A 20181-nucleotide genomic window follows, 5' to 3' on the forward strand; every position below is an offset into this window, starting at 1 on the left:
TCTCTTACTCCACTGGTGTGTGTATATATATATATATATATATATATTATATATTCCAAAGCCCGGAAATTGGCCTATATTCAACACATTCCCAAAAAGGGTGACAAATCACTGCCTTCTAACTACCGCTCTATCTCACTCACCTCAATCCTATCTAAAGTGATGGAGAAAACAATCAATTCTCAACTCCAACTCTACCTTGAAGGTACCCAGCTATTAAGCGACCACCAGTACGGATTCCATCAATGCCGATCAATAGGTAACCTGCTCTCATATATCACCCATCTCTGGACATATGCCATGGAAAAATTTGGCGAATCCCAAGTAGTTGCACATGATATCTCTAAAGCCTTTGACCGGGTCTGGCACTAAGCAAACTTCCATCATTTGGACTGTCTCAGGACTTGCAGATGGATTGCCAGCTTCCTGTCTGGATGCACACTATCTGTGATGGTAGATGGCTCCCTATCCTCCCACCATACAACTAATGCTGGGGTCCCACAAGGTTCAGTTCTCCCACCGACCCCCTTCCCTCTGTACATCAATGACCTACTTCAGTTGACTTCCAACCCAATACACAGCTTTGCAGATGACAGCACACTGCACTCCTCCCTTTCATTTTATAAACCTTAGCCTACACAACTCACTTCAACCCACAGAACATCAACCACAATTTCCCTCAATTCAGACCTCCAAGACATCCTCTGATGGGGCTCAGGTAATCTTGTCAACTTCAACACTAGTAAAACCCAGTTCTGTCTTATTTCCCACAAAAAAGAACCATTTTTTTCCAGTATTATTTTTTATAACATTCAAATTCCCAGAAAGATGAAATTTCTCATCTCGGAATTACCATAACATCAGGCCTCTCCTGGCATAAACACATCACAACCATTGCATCTTCAAAAAAACTAGGCTTTCTCTTTCGTTCAAGATGTCACTTCATTTCAAAACAGCTGTTAACTACAAATCACAAATATGCCCAGGTATCGAAAGTGTTCTCACATTTGGAGTGGGGCTCCTAAAAGCTCCCTTAAAATGCTCGACTCAATACAGAGGAGGGCAATTAGACTGATAAATGATCCATCACTTACCAACTCACTCCCCCCACTTTCACATATATGTTTAGTCTTTGCAATTTGCATATTCTGCAAATATTTTCATGGAAAATGCTCATCTGAAACAGCATCAATAATTCTCCCACTCTGTACTAAACTCATTGAAACACGTACAGCCACCTCCCAACATCCCTTCACACTACACCTAGAAATCCAGAAAATAAGTTTCTTTTCCTCCTCCTTCATCCCTGCTACTGCTGTACTGTGGAACTCTTCCCCCTGATGTATTTCCCAAGGAATACAATATACAGGCTTTTAAATCGAATGTCAAGTTTCTCCTTTCCCATCCCACTACCCATATATGGTACTAAAGTACTATAGGTTGACCAGCCAACCTCTCGTATATGGGCCCAACATAAAAAAAAACTATTCAGTTGTTTACCAATGATGCAAAATTGGATAGAGCAATAGTTAATAAAGATGTTAAAATTTTGTAGGATGATTTGGAAAGACACAGTCTGGGCAAAAGAGAATCGATATTAGTTTAAGGTGGCAAAGTGTAAGGTTATGCATTTTGGGGTGAAAAGATACCAGCTGTGTACCACATTAATGGAACTGTACTCAAGGAAATTGATGAAGCCAAGGATTTGAAGGTGTTAGTGATTAATGAGTTAAAGTTTAGAGGGCACAATGCAAAAGTGGCTAAAGCAGTTTATCAGATTATTTGGTTACTGAAGAATACCCTGATAAGCAGGTTATTATACCTCTTTATAAGACATCATTTAACCAATGAATTCAGGTGGCAATCCATCAAAAGATTAGAGACCTGCAAAGTCAGGCAGAGATAGTTGGATGGTTGCATGCGAGTTGTTCCATGGTTCACTGACTGTAGAACTAATTTCAACAGTCACAAACATCATCCCTGAAATCCAGTAAAAAAAGGCCAGGCAACGACCACAGTGGGTGACCGATATCTCCAATTATCTGCTCACCGAAACAGGAGTGCTATACCAAATCAGACCTCGTATCAGCTATGGGAACATTTTTATTAGCTTCCACTGTGCACAGAAGGCTTCATGAAGGTGGTTTGCATGCTAGGTTACTATTAGTCTATGTCAGGGCTGTGGAATCAGTATATAAAATCTTCAACTCCAATTCTGGCTCTTTTACTGATATATCAATACAGGAAAGAAATAATAAATATACTAATTATTTATTTCCTATATCGATTGAAAGCACAAGGCATTTTCATCACTGCCAACATGAATCATCAGGCTACTTTTTAGAACCTGTTAAAGTTTGGGTCTAAAGATATGTCTTGTGCCTTTTTTTATTCTATTTATTAAAAAAAATTACAAACATTCAGTAACCTTAAATTTTAAACAAAAGACAAAACTTAAAAAATGAAAACATTGGTCAACTGAGGTTATATTTTTATCAAAAGACTATAAATAATAAAGTAATAGGAATATAGGCATCAGAACCACAAAAGCCACTAATTTTTGCATCACATGCTTTTTCACAATTACAATTCATCAATAATCACAATCCTTCATTGACACACATATTTCCCATCTGTTGTTATTGTAAAGCGTTCAAAAACAGCAGACTTTGTTGACATTATTTTTTTTTTTTTCATTGTGAATATTTTCATGGGATGCTGCTTTCACTAATATATAAAATCATAAAATATGTTTTATTTTGAAATTTGCAAAGAACATGAAATTAAAATATATCCTGAAAATATAACTTGAAAAAAAAAAAAAAAAAAAAAAAAATAGGTTAATCAAATTATTATCTATGAAATAGGAAATTTCAACATATTTATATTACAATTTAAATTTATTAGGAGTTGGAGTCTGTACATTTTTACCAACTCCAACTCCAGTAAACCAAGAATTGCTTCTCACTCCAACTCCACAACTTTGGTCTATATGCCTTTATCTCTAGACTGCAGGGAGAATGTTTGCAATGGGCCAGGCTCCATTTCAACTGTATCCAAGACCAATGGGGAGGTCAGTATTGTTTACAGGTGAGTCCTGATTTGCTCTACAAAACAATACCAGGCATGTTCTGATCTGGAGAGAACTAGGAGCACGTTATTATCCCACTAATATCTATAAAAGGGAAACTTATGGTGGAGGGAGTGTGGGGAGGCATCTCATTGGGTGGACATACCAACTTGTATGTTCTTCCTAGTGGAACCATGAATGCTGCAACTTATTAGAGATGAGGTCCTGGATGCCTATGTTTGTCCATATATGGATACAATACAGAACACATTTATCCTACAAGACAATAATGCTCATCCTCATCAAGCACAACTCGTGGACCAATATCTTCAAGAAGAGAGACTCTCATGCATATGGACTGGCCAGCTAGGTCTCTTGACCTTAATTGTATTGAGCATGTCTGGAATATTCTCTAGGTAGATGAGTTACTGCTCTCAATCCCATCTCCAAAACCATCAGGGGACTTAGGAGAGCTTTGAAGGTGCAATGGTTGTTATTACCAACTGAGCACCATTAAAAACAGTATGAAACATCTTTGTGAGGGGTGACCACATTCTTTATCAAGGCACTTTGACAATCTCATTTTGATCCTTGTCTTCATGTATCGATCTTGAATTACACTATTTATTTAGAATTTTTGGGGATGTTTCTTTCACATCTCATATCATATTGCTTTGCAACGAATTGCATAAAAATTCATCGTACAGCTTTTGAGTTCTTATGATTTTTCTTGTTACTTAATTTATGGAAACCAGTGTATGTAAGAACACAGAGCATTTTTTTTTTTTTTTCTTCCAGAAGAGACTCATTTCATCAAATCTGACCACTTGGGAAAATAAATAACCTTGGAATAAATTTTTCAGAATTACCCATAAAGTTGTTAATTGCAAAGGTCTGCAAATACTGTTTTCCCCCTCTCTCATAGTTAGTTTGATTCCAGTTCTGTTCTTAAAATGTCTAAATTCACCCATAACTTGCTTGAAGTTTAAACGTGTAACTTGGAACTCTTTTCAAATTAAAAATCTGGTCTGCATCTCCTCATAAATAATCTCTGCAAACCACTTACAGTAAATTTTTATTTATCTATTTATTTATTATTATTTTTAACCGCTAAAAAATACATCACTCGGTTTAACCACTTTTATGGAGCCTTGCAAATGTTCTGCAATTTCACAGTATTTACTACTTCTAATGATGATATTTCTCATAGTTGATAATTATGCATGTCAATTTGTATTCTAAGTGCAGCCTCTTGACTGTAAGTCATGTCCAACATGAGACAACAGAATGTTTTAATGCAGCTTTTTCACTTTGATGCTACTTCATAATATATCTTGTTATATATCAGTAGTTGGAAGAGGGTCAATCATTCGATGCTGTTGGCACACTCTCCCTTGATGAGTCTTTGGACTCCCTGGAGGTCCTTTTATATGATATTACTCCCTGGATAATAATATCATATAAAAGATAAAAAAAAAAAAAAAAACTGAAAATTTACTCCTTCTCGCTGACTGATTTGAAATGAAAGAAATCCCAAACTAATATATAAAAACTCAAATTGTGGACATAAAAAATACGAGTGCAGATTTCTGATGAATATATTTTTTTTACAGAGCCTCCGTAGCTCAGTCGTGATAGACAAAGCCCTTTGGTCAGAAAGACTTGGGTTCAATTCCCGTCAATGACACGAGCAACCTTTATCTGGCCTCTTTTGATGAAAGGTGAATTAGCCGGTCTCATACAGAGGTAGGGTTTTTTTTTTCCACTTGGAAACTCAGGTTTTTCCTACCCCCAGAACAGGCACCACCAGCACCGTGAACACACGCATCTACAGACGTAGGACCCACCAGAAGGCATAGGGTTAACCACCTTATCCACGAGTTACAGCTGCAGTTCCAAGAATTAAAAAACCTTGACACCTTTTATCTTTACAGTCTATAATGACCATAAAGGTAAAAGAGGAGGATTAAGTAAAGTAATATTTTATATAGCATGACAACCTTTGGCTTCGATGCCCACTTTCTTCTAGCATAATCCATTGGATATCTCATCACACCCAAATACATAATTTTACATTTATGAAAAGTGACAGATTTTCGCTTTTAAGCGTTCCAGGAAAATTGTATGCCTGTATTTTAGAAGAGAGGCTTAGGAACCAAATAGAGGATACACTAAATGAAATGCAATATGGCTTTTGAAAAAAATAGAAACACACATTATCTTCAACCTTAGACAAATATCAGAGAAAACAATGGAATATGGAAAAGAACTACATGCATGTTTTATAGATTTCGAAAAGGTCTTTGACCGAGTTCCCAGACACTTAATATGGCAAACATTAAAGAAAAACAAGATACAAGATAACTTAATAGCAGCCATACAAAGCCTCTACAAAAGTAATAGAAATTATGTAAGAACCTGTAATAATAGATCAAAAGAATTTGAAACAAATGTAGGAGTGAGGCAAGGCTGTATCCTCAGCCCTCTTCTTTTCATTATAGTAATGGATGAAATTTTAAAGGGATAGCAAACAAAAACAAAAAAGTTCCACCTAGGATACAGGAAACTGAAAGAAACCAAGATTTCAAGCATGGCTTTTGCAGATGATGTAGTGATTCTAGCAAATACAGCTGAAGATTTGCAGTACAACATCAACATTTGGTATGAAGAAACAAAGAAAAGGGATATGACCATAAATATAAATAAAAATAAAACAATGATCATATCTAGAAACCAACCAAAACACATAATAAAAATAGAGAACCATCAACTGGAACAAGTTCACTCCTTTAAACACTTAGAATCATATATACAAGAAGATGGTAGACTAGACACAGAAATTAACAACAGGATTACTGGGGGAACAAAGCTATTCTATGCAATGAAAGGCTTATTCCTAGATAAGAAAGAAGTTACCCAGAATACCGGCAGTGTACCGTTCAGTGTTTGTACAAACATTAACATACAGTTGCGAGTCTTGGTGTTTAACAATAGGAAACACAAATAAACTACAAACAGTTGAAATGAAATATCTTAGGAAAGTGGCACAAAAAACAAGACTACACCGAATAAGAAATCAAACTATAAGAGACAGCCTTCAAATTTCACCTCTGAACCAATTCATAACACAAGCCCAAATGAAGTGGTTTGGACATCTTAATCGAATGGAAGAAGGAAGAATAGCAAAAACTGTATACGACAGCCAGAAAATAGGAGAAAGAAACATGGGCAGGCCCAGGAAAGGTTGGAAAAAAGGAAATTAAAGAAAAACTGGAAAAAAGCAAAACAACAAGCCTTGGACAGGATGGCATGGAAATCTCTTTGGCAAAATCTCGACACTTAAAAGCACAAGAGATCATAGACAAAGAAGAAAAAGAAGAAAACTGAGAGCCATTTTCAAGTGTCCACAAGTCCAGCCCATTCAAATCATTCTTCAAGTTCTGCACGTCAGTTGCATTTCCGATTATCCTGTCTACCTTTGAATGATCAGCAACCAGCTGTATGTCTCCTGTTAAATCCATCCCAATGTGATTATTGTAAAGATTGAATAACAATTGACTAAGGAACCCTATGGTACAATGTTGGTCATGTGAAGCCTTAGAGACTCACCCCCCCCCCCCACTGGATAAAGCAAACTACTGGCATACTGTGATAGCTAGTTCAATAAAAAAAAAAAATATTTTTTTAACTATATCATGAAAAGTGAGTTGTCATCTAACTCCAATTTCCATGTCATGAAAGTCAAAATGGTAAACTCCGTGAATGTTTTTTTTAAATTTTTTTTTTAAGTCCTATATTAAAATACAGTTTGTTAACTATCTTGCCTAAAACGTGGTTCACCGGTCATTAAAGTGCTACTTTCCAATCCCAATTGGTATTGGATTATAAACGTGCACGCACACTTCTCTGCCATGGTTAGTAAACTGTTGTGCAACTGTAGTTTTATGGGAGGTGAAAGTTAAATGTACAATATAATCTACAATATGATCGTACAAAAATGTACAATTATACTGTTCTTTTTGACTGTACTGAACAGGATCAGGTATGAAAGTCTCATAATATTACATGTGTTAGCAACTTATTACAGCACCTTCTTCATACCATTTTCTCATTCACAGATAATCATTTTATGAGAAGGAGCTTCCAGTATTTAAGCTACTATCATAATTATTGTCAGACCTATAACAGAACCTTCCAAAAAGCATTTGCGACATAGTACATACATAATGAAGATTTATGAGTTATTCAGATTCTGAAACCATCAGATGTTTCTGAACTACAATACACTATGCTTATCGTGATAAACTAAAACAAATTTAGGAAGTACCTCTTAATTAGTTCTGTCAATTGTTTAAGCTCGTCATATTCTTTTTTCCTACTATCTATCTGAAAGAGATTTGAAAAAAAAAAAAAAATTACATCATTTACCATATGTTTTTTACTATCTAAAATTGTATAGTTCAAAACAAAAAAAAATTTAAATATTTCTGTGAGTACAATATTAACAATCTTCACACACTCACATTATTAATGCTGTGTCTAGAACTGTACGAGCCATGATTCATGCCAGTGTGAAAACAAAATTGATGAAGGAAAAACTAATAAACAAAGACCGACTAAAAAAAAAAAAAAATTTAACTTCTATAACATTATTATAGTAACCTTCATGGAGTAAAGAGACTCATTGTGGGAAGACCATTCAACTAGCAACATGCCTATCATATTGAACTATATAACTATTTACACTCCTGGCAATCACAATGCACTTTGGAAATGCATTACAGACTCTTCACATAAAAAATTTACTCCCCACACTGTCACACTGTTCTTTACCATATCTTTATATAACTTCCAGGGATGAACTCTCATTCTTCCCATCTTACCATCCACTGTTTCTATAATTCCTTCTGAATTAATCTAGTAAAATCCATTAACCAACTTCAATGCCTCTATCATATCTTTTCTTTTCCTCCTATCCAAACTCTAATCTACATCTTCTCAAATGCTCTGCATAACTAACACTCCAGCATCCCGATACAACTTCGGCCATTCATCTTTGGATCCTCTCTAGTGTTTTTGCATCACAATAAAAACCAGGCAACCAAATTTGAGCAGAATAGTCTATGTGTGGTCTGCCAATGCCTTATACAGATACTACCACCTCCTTATCCCTACATGTCAATGTACTGTTTATCATAGCAGCAATATGATGTGCAGTTTTATAACATTTGCAATGTGCCATCACCCAAAGATCCTGAATCTCATCCATTTCCATCAACACAATACGTAGTCTCTGCAAGGGTCAAAAAAAGGAGGTATTTAAGTTTCAACCAGTGAGAAGAATTGTGATTGCACCTGGTTGGCACGTATTTATCAATACTACAAGCCTGATCATCTGTCCAAGCTAAAAAGTCTATTCAAATCCTCCAGTAGGGAATTAACATCAGCAATACTCCAGATAATTCTGCCTACCTTTACATCAGCAACAGCAAACATTTGAAGATCCCAGTCAATTCACATGAAATATTATTAACAAATAAATTGAACAGCACAGGTCCAAAAAACAGAATCCTGAGGTCTGTTTGCTCCATCATACACAACTTGGATGTTAATTCATAACATCAGCAAGTTGTGTATAACATCATAGGGCTAACCACCTTATCCTTGAGTTACGGTTGCAGTTCCATGAATAAAAGACCTCAACACCCTTTACCTTTACGAACTATAATGACCATAAAGGTAAAAGAGGAAGATTAAGTTAAGTAAAGTAAAGTAATATTTTTTATAGCATGACAACCTTTGGCTTCGATGCCCACTTTCTTCTAGCATAGTCCATTGGATATCTCATCACACTAAAAAATACATAATTTTACATTTATGAAAAACTGACAGCCATTTTCATATGGTAATTATCAAATGCCTTTGCAAAGTCCAAGAATATCACTGTATTGTGAATCTACCTTATCCAATACATTTGTCACTTCATTATAAAATGTATGCAGATTAAATGTATACAGACTAGTTCTTTAATTGACAACTTCTGTCCTAGAACCATGCTTGTGTAGAGGTACTATTTTGCATTCTTTCCACTCTCTAGAACTATTCTCCACTGCAAGACTTTCATTAAATAACCAGATCTAAAGCATAGCTAACTTTTTTGTAGATTATTCTTTAAAATCACATGATGATAGTGTCAACTATTCCCACAGCCTTTATTAATCTAAACCAAGCTTAGGTGTAGTTGGGAAATCACAACCAACATATGGCTTGGATAGGACTGGCTATAGACATAAAAATGAACTGTTGTGTTTGTTTACAAATGCCAAAAGTATCAGAAATAAAGGGATGAAATGGTTTCTGTGTTATTCGTCCCCAAATCATTGGAATAAGTGAAACATGGTCGGAAGAAGATATCGTAACAGGAATAGAAGTGAAAGGGTAGAGTATTTTTTGTGAGGATAGAAAGGGAAGGAAGGGAGGGGGAGTGCTGCTAATGATAGCAGGGGAATTAAGTCCACATAAGGTAGACATGAAAGGGGGAGAAATAGTAGCAATGGTTATGAGGCAGTGTGGTGTAACGTGGAGGTTGAGAGGAAGACATATTGTAAAATCTTGAATAAAGGGAATTTTTGTAATAAAATACCTTTTATGCAGATTTTACAAGTATGCTAGGTCCCACTAAAATACTTGTGTATTAATAAAAAAACTTGGCGTTAATTGAAATGGAAATAATGTTTTTTTTTTGAAATCATCGAATATTGTAATATCAAAAGTTTTGTGTAAGAACAAAGGAAATTACATCCACTGTTTCTATAATTCCTTCTGAATTAATCTAGTAAAATCCATTAACCAACTTCAATGCCTCTATCATATCTTTTCTTTTCCTCCTATCCAAACTCTAATCTACATCTTCTCAAATGCTCTGCATAACTAACACTCCAGCATCCCGATACAACTTCGGCCATTCATCTTTGGATCCTCTCTAGTGTTTTTGCATCACAATAAAAACCAGGCAACCAAATTTGAGCAGAATAGTCTATGTGTGGTCTGCCAATGCCTTATACAGATACTACCACCTCCTTATCCCTACATGTCAATGTACTGTTTATCATAGCAGCAATATGATGTGCAGTTTTATAACATTTGCAATGTGCCATCACCCAAAGATCCTGAATCTCATCCATTTCCATCAACACAATACGTAGTCTCTGCAAGGGTCAAAAAAAGGAGGTATTTAAGTTTCAACCAGTGAGAAGAATTGTGATTGCACCTGGTTGGCACGTATTTATCAATACTACAAGCCTGATCATCTGTCCAAGCTAAAAAGTCTATTCAAATCCTCCAGTAGGGAATTAACATCAGCAATACTCCAGATAATTCTGCCTACCTTTACATCAGCAACAGCAAACATTTGAAGATCCCAGTTAATTCACATGAAATATTATTAACAAATAAATTGAACACCACAGGTCCAAAAAACAGAATCCTGAGGTCTGTTTGCTCCATCATACACAACTTGGATGTTAATTCATAACATCAGCAAGTTGTGTATAACATCATAGGGCTAACCACCTTATCCTTGAGTTACGGTTGCAGTTCCATGAATAAAAGACCTCAACACCCTTTACCTTTACGAACTATAATGACCATAAAGGTAAAAGAGGAAGATTAAGTAAAGTAAAGTAATATTTTTTATAGCATGACAACCTTTGGCTTCGATGCCCACTTTCTTCTAGCATAGTCCATTGGATATCTCATCACACTAAAAAATACATAATTTTACATTTATGAAAAACTGACAGCCATTTTCATATGGTAATTATCAAATGCCTTTGCAAAGTCCAAGAATATCACTGTATTGTGAATCTACCTTATCCAATACATTTGTCACTTCATTATAAAATGTATGCAGATTAAATGTATACAGACTAGTTCTTTAATTGACAACTTCTGTCCTAGAACCATGCTTGTGTAGAGGTACTATTTTGCATTCTTTCCACTCTCTAGAACTATTCTCCACTGCAAGACTTTCATTAAATAACCAGATCTAAAGCATAGCTAACTTTTTTGTAGATTATTCTTTAAAATCACATGATGATAGTGTCAACTATTCCCACAGCCTTTATTAATCTAAACCAAGCTTAGGTGTAGTTGGGAAATCACAACCAACATATGGCTTGGATAGGACTGGCTATAGACATAAAAATGAACTGTTGTGTTTGTTTACAAATGCCAAAAGTATCAGAAATAAAGGGATGAAATGGTTTCTGTGTTATTCGTCCCCAAATCATTGGAATAAGTGAAACATGGTCGGAAGAAGATATCGTAACAGGAATAGAAGTGAAAGGGTAGAGTATTTTTTGTGAGGATAGAAAGGGAAGGAAGGGAGGGGGAGTGCTGCTAATGATAGCAGGGGAATTAAGTCCACATAAGGTAGACATGAAAGGGGGAGAAATAGTAGCAATGGTTATGAGGCAGTGTGGTGTAACGTGGAGGTTGAGAGGAAGACATATTGTAAAATCTTGAATAAAGGGAATTTTTGTAATAAAATACCTTTTATGCAGATTTTACAAGTATGCTAGGTCCCACTAAAATACTTGTGTATTAATAAAAAAACTTGGCGTTAATTGAAATGGAAATAATGTTTTTTTTTTGAAATCATCGAATATTGTAATATCAAAAGTTTTGTGTAAGAACAAAGGAAATTACATCCACTGTTTCTATAATTCCTTCTGAATTAATCTAGTAAAATCCATTAACCAACTTCAATGCCTCTATCATATCTTTTCTTTTCCTCCTATCCAAACTCTAATCTACATCTTCTCAAATGCTCTGCATAACTAACACTCCAGCATCCCGATACAACTTCGGCCATTCATCTTTGGATCCTCTCTAGTGTTTTTGCATCACAATAAAAACCAGGCAACCAAATTTGAGCAGAATAGTCTATGTGTGGTCTGCCAATGCCTTATACAGATACTACCACCTCCTTATCCCTACATGTCAATGTACTGTTTATCATAGCAGCAATATGATGTGCAGTTTTATAACATTTGCAATGTGCCATCACCCAAAGATCCTGAATCTCATCCATTTCCATCAACACAATACGTAGTCTCTGCAAGGGTCAAAAAAAGGAGGTATTTAAGTTTCAACCAGTGAGAAGAATTGTGATTGCACCTGGTTGGCACGTATTTATCAATACTACAAGCCTGATCATCTGTCCAAGCTAAAAAGTCTATTCAAATCCTCCAGTAGGGAATTAACATCAGCAATACTCCAGATAATTCTGCCTACCTTTACATCAGCAACAGCAAACATTTGAAGATCCCAGTTAATTCACATGAAATATTATTAACAAATAAATTGAACAGCACAGGTCCAAAAAACAGAATCCTGAGGTCTGTTTGCTCCATCATACACAACTTGGATGTTAATTCATAACATCAGCAAGTTGTGTATAACATCATAGGGCTAACCACCTTATCCTTGAGTTACGGTTGCAGTTCCATGAATAAAAGACCTCAACACCCTTTACCTTTACGAACTATAATGACCATAAAGGTAAAAGAGGAAGATTAAGTAAAGTAAAGTAATATTTTTTATAGCATGACAACCTTTGGCTTCGATGCCCACTTTCTTCTAGCATAGTCCATTGGATATCTCATCACACTAAAAAATACATAATTTTACATTTATGAAAAAATGACAGCCATTTTCATATGGTAATTATCAAATGCCTTTGCAAAGTCCAAGAATATCACTGTATTGTGAATCTACCTTATCCAATACATTTGTCACTTCATTATAAAATGTATGCAGATTAAATGTATACAGACTAGTTCTTTAATTGACAACTTCTGTCCTAGAACCATGCTTGTGTAGAGGTACTATTTTGCATTCTTTCCACTCTCTAGAACTATTCTCCACTGCAAGACTTTCATTAAATAACCAGATCTAAAGCATAGCTAACTTTTTTGTAGATTATTCTTTAAAATCACATGATGATAGTGTCAACCATTCCCACAGCCTTTATTAATCTAAACCAAGCTTAGGTGTAGTTGGGAAATCACAACCAACATATGGCTTGGATAGGACTGGCTATAGACATAAAAATGAACTGTTGTGTTTGTTTACAAATGCCAAAAGTATCAGAAATAAAGGGATGAAATGGTTTCTGTGTTATTCGTCCCCAAATCATTGGAATAAGTGAAACATGGTCGGAAGAAGATATCGTAACAGGAATAGAAGTGAAAGGGTAGAGTATTTTTTGTGAGGATAGAAAGGGAAGGAAGGGAGGGGGAGTGCTGCTAATGATAGCAGGGGAATTAAGTCCACATAAGGTAGACATGAAAGGGGGAGAAATAGTAGCAATGGTTATGAGGCAGTGTGGTGTAACGTGGAGGTTGAGAGGAAGACATATTGTAAAATCTTGAATAAAGGGAATTTTTGTAATAAAATACCTTTTATGCAGATTTTACAAGTATGCTAGGTCCCACTAAAATACTTGTGTATTAATAAAAAAACTTGGCGTTAATTGAAATGGAAATAATGTTTTTTTTTTGAAATCATCGAATATTGTAATATCAAAAGTTTTGTGTAAGAACAAAGGAAATTACATATAAGGTAAATTGTGTCTAAGTATACCTCTAGTCAACTAAAATTCCAGACAGATTAAGTCATGACCTGAGACCACTGCAAACGCGAAGGTCGACGTTGCTCGGGGGGTTTCCCGTCTAAATCCACCAATCGACGAGGGTGATGGATGCAGAACATCAGCACTCTCAGGGGACTACGACTTAAGAAAAACGAAGGTCATCGAAACCATATAAATAGGAGTTTGCTGGGTCGAGAGAGGACTTTGCTTGGTTTAGTCTGTTCCTGGGAGTTCGAGATCGAGTATGTTCCAGAGTGGAGTTTCTGAGCGTGGGGCAGGAAGTTACATGGAATTCTGATGAGAGAATTCGGACTCATGACAGTATCAAGGTCGCCATAAGCCGAGGAGTTTAGAAGAAAGTACGATGCTCGTTAACGGCAGCTGAGCTTCACTAGAATCGTGGGGGAATGAATTGTTATCCTATTCGGAGACCTGTATTCACAAAGCAAAGGCCAGAAGAACAATGCAACTAAGGCATGTCATATTAGGAGGAACCAGATGCCAAACTTCCAAGCCGTAGGAATTAAATTGTCCGCTGATAACAAGGAAGAAGTCTTACAAATTACGAAAAGGATGTTCAGGTACAGTGACAAGGCCTAACGGGAATAAGAAATAATCAGCTATAGAGGACCAGACTTCATGAAAAGTAAGAACTTTCTATTATTTAGTCAGAAAGAAACTTAGATTGTGAAGGTGGTTTGAAATGATGGAATTGTTTTAAAATTAGAGTTGCAGGACTTTTAGGCCTTGAGCTAACAAATTGAATTAATTTACTCTAGGTAAGAGAAAGCCTAGCTGAGTTGTATAGTGAATCTACTTGCATTTATTTGTTGTAGTCATTCTTTAAGGCTGAATTTTTATATGTTGACGATCTGATTATATATAAAGTTAAGAAAGGGGGTAAAATTCTAGACAAGCAGTCCTGCTAAGATTCAGATGATTGTGGAAAATGAACGTATAACTTATATTGAGTTGTTAGATATAGTGTACATATTAGATTTAAGTTAAAATTAATTTGTGTCTTTTGTGTATTTGTTGCTTAGTGATGAATAAATTGTTTTTCTTGTCAAAAAATGCCTGATCTCTAAGTCCAATGCACTACTCATAAAATTGAACCTATGTATCTTGAAGTAGATATTGCCACGACTGCAAAGTAAGAAATATGGTATAGACATAAGTTGAAATGGAAGTAGCTGTGTGTCATACTGGGTGTTCTATTCTTCGGAGGGAGATACTCCTCTTATCCTAGAATTTTGGTGGTGTAGCTGACTTTCAAACAAATTTTCTAAATTTAATTTAGAATAAACACCAGTAAATCAGACAAAGAGATTGGCTCCAGCCCTAGACACTTTCATTGTTCATGACTTCTTGCACACGTGAGCCTTATTATTTGCGACCACAGGATAGAGGTAATGTAACTGATGATAAGTTGGAAGTATAGTAATTTATTTATTCATATGGAGTTTCCTCCCTTTTCTCTCCTGTCCCTATTGGGGCGAGTTGAGCCCCCTCATTGGGGGGGGGGTTAAGTATTTATGGCTGTAGATCCGTGTGTTCAAGGGGCCGGTTTGCCTGCTTGCAGGATGAAAAACCCTAGATAAACTGGGAGGGAAAAATCCTGCTGTCAATGCCCAAGACTGGCTAACTTGGCTATGGCTGAGGAAGATCCTTAAGCTCCTCACGTCGGCGATGGGAATCAAACCCAGGACACTCCTTCCCCAGGCATATGGTTGCGACGGGCATAGCCACTAGGCTAACTGTGTGGATGTAAGTACAGTAAAAGTTCAGAAGCTAAGTTTCAAATGAGAAAATATAGAATTTTACAAAGGTGCAGCCGAACAAGAATTAATTAATAAGATTTAAATAATAACAATAGTAAAAACATCATAGATTTAACAATAATTAATAGATTTTAATAATATTTAGTTAAATGTTGCTATATGCCTGGGAATGTGGAAGGGGTGATGGAGAAATGTATAAATAACTTGGATCAGTGAACAAAGGAAGGGTAATTATTATGGGTGATTTTAATTATGAGGGTATAGATTGGAATGAAGAGATAGCATTTGGGAATAAGGAAAGTGAAGTTCTTGAGTTCTTGAGAGATAATTCTCTCAGGCAGCATGTAAAGGAAGGCACACGAGGATCAAGAGTTCTAGATCTCATCATTTCATCAGAGGATGTAATTTTAGAGGGGATTTCACATTTTCCTCCAGTTGCTGAAAGTGATCATGAAGTAATCACCTGTGTTGTGGCTAGTCATATGCAGGCTTTTGTGAGGAAAGGATATATGGGGAATTATAAGGCTGGTGATTATGACAAGCTTAGGAGACAACCTTGAGCTATACATGGAATGAGGAGTTGAGCGGTAAGGAAATAAATGCTGCATGGGAAACTTACAAAGAAATACATAACAGCATCAATGTACGAATGTATCCCAAAGGTCAAAAGGCTGAATAAAGTAGGTGTAAAATGGATGAATGTGGAGCTTAAGCATGAAATCTGGGGAAAAAAAAGTACTTCAGAGGAAGTACAAGATGATTAATGGTAATCAGTCACATGAAGAATATAAAAAACAAGCCAGGAGAGTGACTCAGTTAGTAAGGAAAACAAAAGTAGAGTATGAGCAGAAATTTGTAAATCAGGCTAAGAAAAACCCTAGACAGTTTTTTTTAGATATGTGGCAAGTAGAAGGAAGAATGATCATGGAAAGATGAAGTTAAGGGATGAAAGTGATAGAATGGTAACTGCTGCAGAAGACATTGTTGAGATATTCAGTGATCAATTTATAAGTGTGTTTCATCCTGATCAGGGTGGAATCATGAGGAACTTAAGTGTAGAGGATATAGGAGAGGATAACTTAATTGTGAGTGAGCAGGAAGTATTTGAGGAAATAAATAACCTTGATGTTAATAAGAAGATAGGATTTGATGACATAATCATCATGCATCTTAAGGGAATGTTTCAGGGAACTGGCAGTAGCATTGGCATGCCTGTTTAATAAGTCTTACAACAGCACAAGTTCCAAGGGAGTGGAAGGAGGGTAAAATTGTTCCACTGCATAAAGGTGGTGATAAGACTGTGGCTACAAATGATAGGCCGGTTTGTGTATCTGGAGTTGTGGTGAAGAGTAGGATACAGAAATGAGTTGATACCAGCAGTATTCTCTATGGTTATCAGCATGAGTTTGTTAAGAGGAGATCATGTTTCGCTAACTTACTTATATACTATAACAAGGTGACAAATACTTTGGACAGAGGAGATGCATATACAGTGTACTTGGATTTTGCAAAGGCTTTTGATAGACTGCTACATGACAAGCTCTTAAATAAATTGAAACAGATGGGATTGGATAACAGATTTCTGTGTTGGATCAGTGACTGGCTGTCAGATGGGTATCAGAAAGTTGTATATGGGGGTGCAGTATCTTGAAAGGTCATCGGTGGTGTGCCGCAGGGGTCAGTTTTAGGGCCATTGTTGTTCAATTTGTATGCTAATGATATTGGGTTTTGTTTAACTAGTGATATCCAGCTGTTTGCAGATGATGCAAAACTGGGGACAGCAATGCACAGTCCAGCTGATGTTAATGCCTTACAAGAGGACTTGAATAGATTGCATGAATGGGCAGGTAAGTGGAACTGCAGTTCAATGTTGCCAAGTGTAAGGTTTTGAGATTTGGTAAGCAAAGTATACACTTGGTGGGGAAACTTTAACAGAAGTAGAGGAGATGAGAGATCTAGGAGTGATGGTGAACAAGGACCTAAAATTCAGAGGCCACATTGCACAAGTTGTGAAGACATCACATTGAATAATGGCAATGATACAGAGAACCCAGACATGCAGAAATAGAGAGGTTATGATTCCATTGTATAAGGCCTTGATCAGGCCTCATATGGATTATTGTGCACAGATTTGGATGCCAGGTTTTCATGGTGACGAGGATATGTTGGAAAGGATACAGAGAAGATTCACAAAGGTAGTCAGTGGTCTTTGGAATGTGGAGTATGAGGACAGATTGAGAGAATGTAAGTTGCAGAGCCTCGTGAATAGGAGGAAGAGGGGGGGAGATATGATTGAGACATATAAGCTGGTCAGGGGTTGTTATCAGGTAGACATGGAAGAGATTTTTCATAGAATGGGAGAGGGAAGTAAAACAAGAGGCCATTGCTGGAAACTGTATAAGGAGGGTGTGAGCAAAGGAGTGAGAAGCAGGTTCTTTGCATGGAGGGTGGTTGGTGAGTGGAATGCATTGCTGAGTGTGTTGTAGATGTGAACACGCTGAATCAGTTTAAAACGCAGTTGGATGAGCATGGTATGCAATAGTAAGTACCTCCCACGATGGGTCTCTGACTCCATGGAGGTCAAATGCTGATAATAATAATTCTCCTAATACTTGCCTCCCTTCTACATGTTGCACAGCATCATTTACACCAGTATGATATGTACTGATGAAGTGTTCATTAAATAATTCCACTATAATCATTTGCAATGATCACTCTGATACCATAACTATTCACCTGTGTCAACCTGCCATAATTATTTCTTCTCTTGCTTGCTATATATAGAAAAATTCCCTTCGATTATCTTTGACCTGACTGGACAATTTCTCTCATATTCTACTTTTTCCTTTCCTTCGGATGGCACACATTCAGCCCATTTAGTTTTCCAGCAAACCCTGACTTTAGGACTCTAAGTGATTTTTCAGCTTTTATTGGCCACTACCCATACTAGTTTGTTGTAATTTATATGTACACTTATATAAGTAATTTTTTGTGTGAACATGTTGCTCTTCAGCTTAATTTAATTTTGTAACCTAATAGATAATAATAATAACAGGACTCTAGCTTTGATGTAGTAAGGTTTTTTTTTTTTTTCACCTGAGGGCAGGTCAATAGTTTTAACAGTTGATCAGTAACTTTAGCATACCATGTAGATAGTAGTGCAGCTTGTTTTTTTGTATATATGTGTGCACTCCAGATGGTGACCTTGATGTAAAGGTCGAAACGTAGAGTAATTTTAGTTTACATTAAACTAAAGTATTACAGTAATTGTAGTAATTACTGTAATACTTTAGTAATAGTAGTTGTAATACTTTAATAATAATAGTAGTAATAGTAGTTGTTTCCATAATTTTCATAAAGTATTATGTTTTTCCTTTTTAACCATGCTTGTCACTTTTCTGGCCTGCAGTTTATATTCCTCATGAGTCTGTTCACTACAAACTGTCTTGCTCTCTTCCATAACTTCATTTCCCATGCTTTACTCTAAATCCATCTCACTTTCTATTTATTAGCTTAATTCTTTGCATGCAGTTATGCATTGTTTGTGTCAGATACTGCCTTATCATTTCCCATGCTGGCAACATCTTTTCTGCACAGCTCAACAGCTCTATGTATTGATGCTAGTTGACCATGGAGCTTCTCATAATCACCCACCTTATAATTCCACATATAACTTCTTGACATTGACCTTTTCCTGTCTGCTACTTTCCAAACCAGTACTTCATGATCTCTCTCACAACAGGTGGCAGTGTTGATAACTCGTTTGCAACCATATTTTGTGAGGATATTACCAAATCCAACACTCCAAAACCTCATGTTGCTTCCATCACATGCTGCCTAAGATAATTATCCTGCAGAAACTCAAATTCATTCTCCTTGTTACCAAATACTGTATCTTCTTTACAGCTTACATTCCTATAATTAAAATCTCTCTCATCCCTTTTACTTGCCAAACTAATTTGTCTAAATATTTTAGAACCGTTCTCTATACATTCCCTGGCTTACAGCAACAATATTTTATTAAATACAGTGGTATCTTGCTAATCTGAACTAATAAACACTGTGCTCGTTCGGATTAACGAATTTTCCCCCAAGAGACAACAATAACTAGCACTTAAGACAGAAATAATCAGATTCTAATGGTACATCAATTTAATTCTGCACATAAATGAAGTAACTGATAGAAAAAAAGCTACTGTACTGTAATATAAAACAAAAAATAATACAGTACACAAGTTTATTTTAGTGAAAAATTTAGTTTTGTATGTACTTGTATTGTTGTTGATTCTGATTTAATAAAATTGCATAGTTCAGTACATAACTTAATTTGTGTAAAAAATATCACTTTCTTGTACACAACACAAAAAATAAGTTTCACATTCCTATAATTTCACATAAAAAAGTTTTTTTTAATTTTTCTGTAAAAAAGTCACTGATTTTCTTTTGCTTCTTGGAAGCTAAACTTTTTTCAAATGCTTCTTCTCGGAGCTGCCTCAGCAATAAAATTTTGTGGAATGGCTTTTCTGCTTAGCGCATTTTATACACATATTAAAACTGTCAACTGCCTCTTCATGTTTCACTTTTTTTTCTTTGAGTTCTGCATCGCTTTCTAATTCATTCTATAGCGTCTGAACACACAATAAATCAAAATAGGCCTACAGTATAACTGTACA

The 20181-nt window shown here is 36.0% G+C and overlaps 1 protein-coding gene across 5 annotated transcripts in view; it reads right to left on the reverse strand.

Moving 5' to 3' along the window:
- Positions 1 to 20181, reverse strand: part of rad50 (DNA repair protein rad50) — a 664851-nt gene that overhangs the window by 138786 nt on the left and 505884 nt on the right. For all 5 annotated transcript variants that reach the window (XR_016548684.1, XR_016548685.1, XM_090396855.1 and 2 more), the window contains exon 30: positions 7398 to 7456. Coding sequence is in view for 3 of the 5 variants with exons in the window: in XM_090396855.1 (XP_090252981.1) it covers positions 7398 to 7456 (59 nt within the window). In the remaining 2 variants the exon portion in view is untranslated. The remainder of the gene's footprint in view (positions 1 to 7397; positions 7457 to 20181) is intronic.

Source organism: Typopeltis vanoorti, chromosome 8 (genome assembly GCF_054136105.1).
Source record: "Typopeltis vanoorti isolate ZY-2024b chromosome 8, IOZ_Tvanoo_1.0, whole genome shotgun sequence".
Classification (NCBI taxonomy): domain Eukaryota; kingdom Metazoa; phylum Arthropoda; class Arachnida; order Uropygi; family Thelyphonidae; genus Typopeltis; species Typopeltis vanoorti.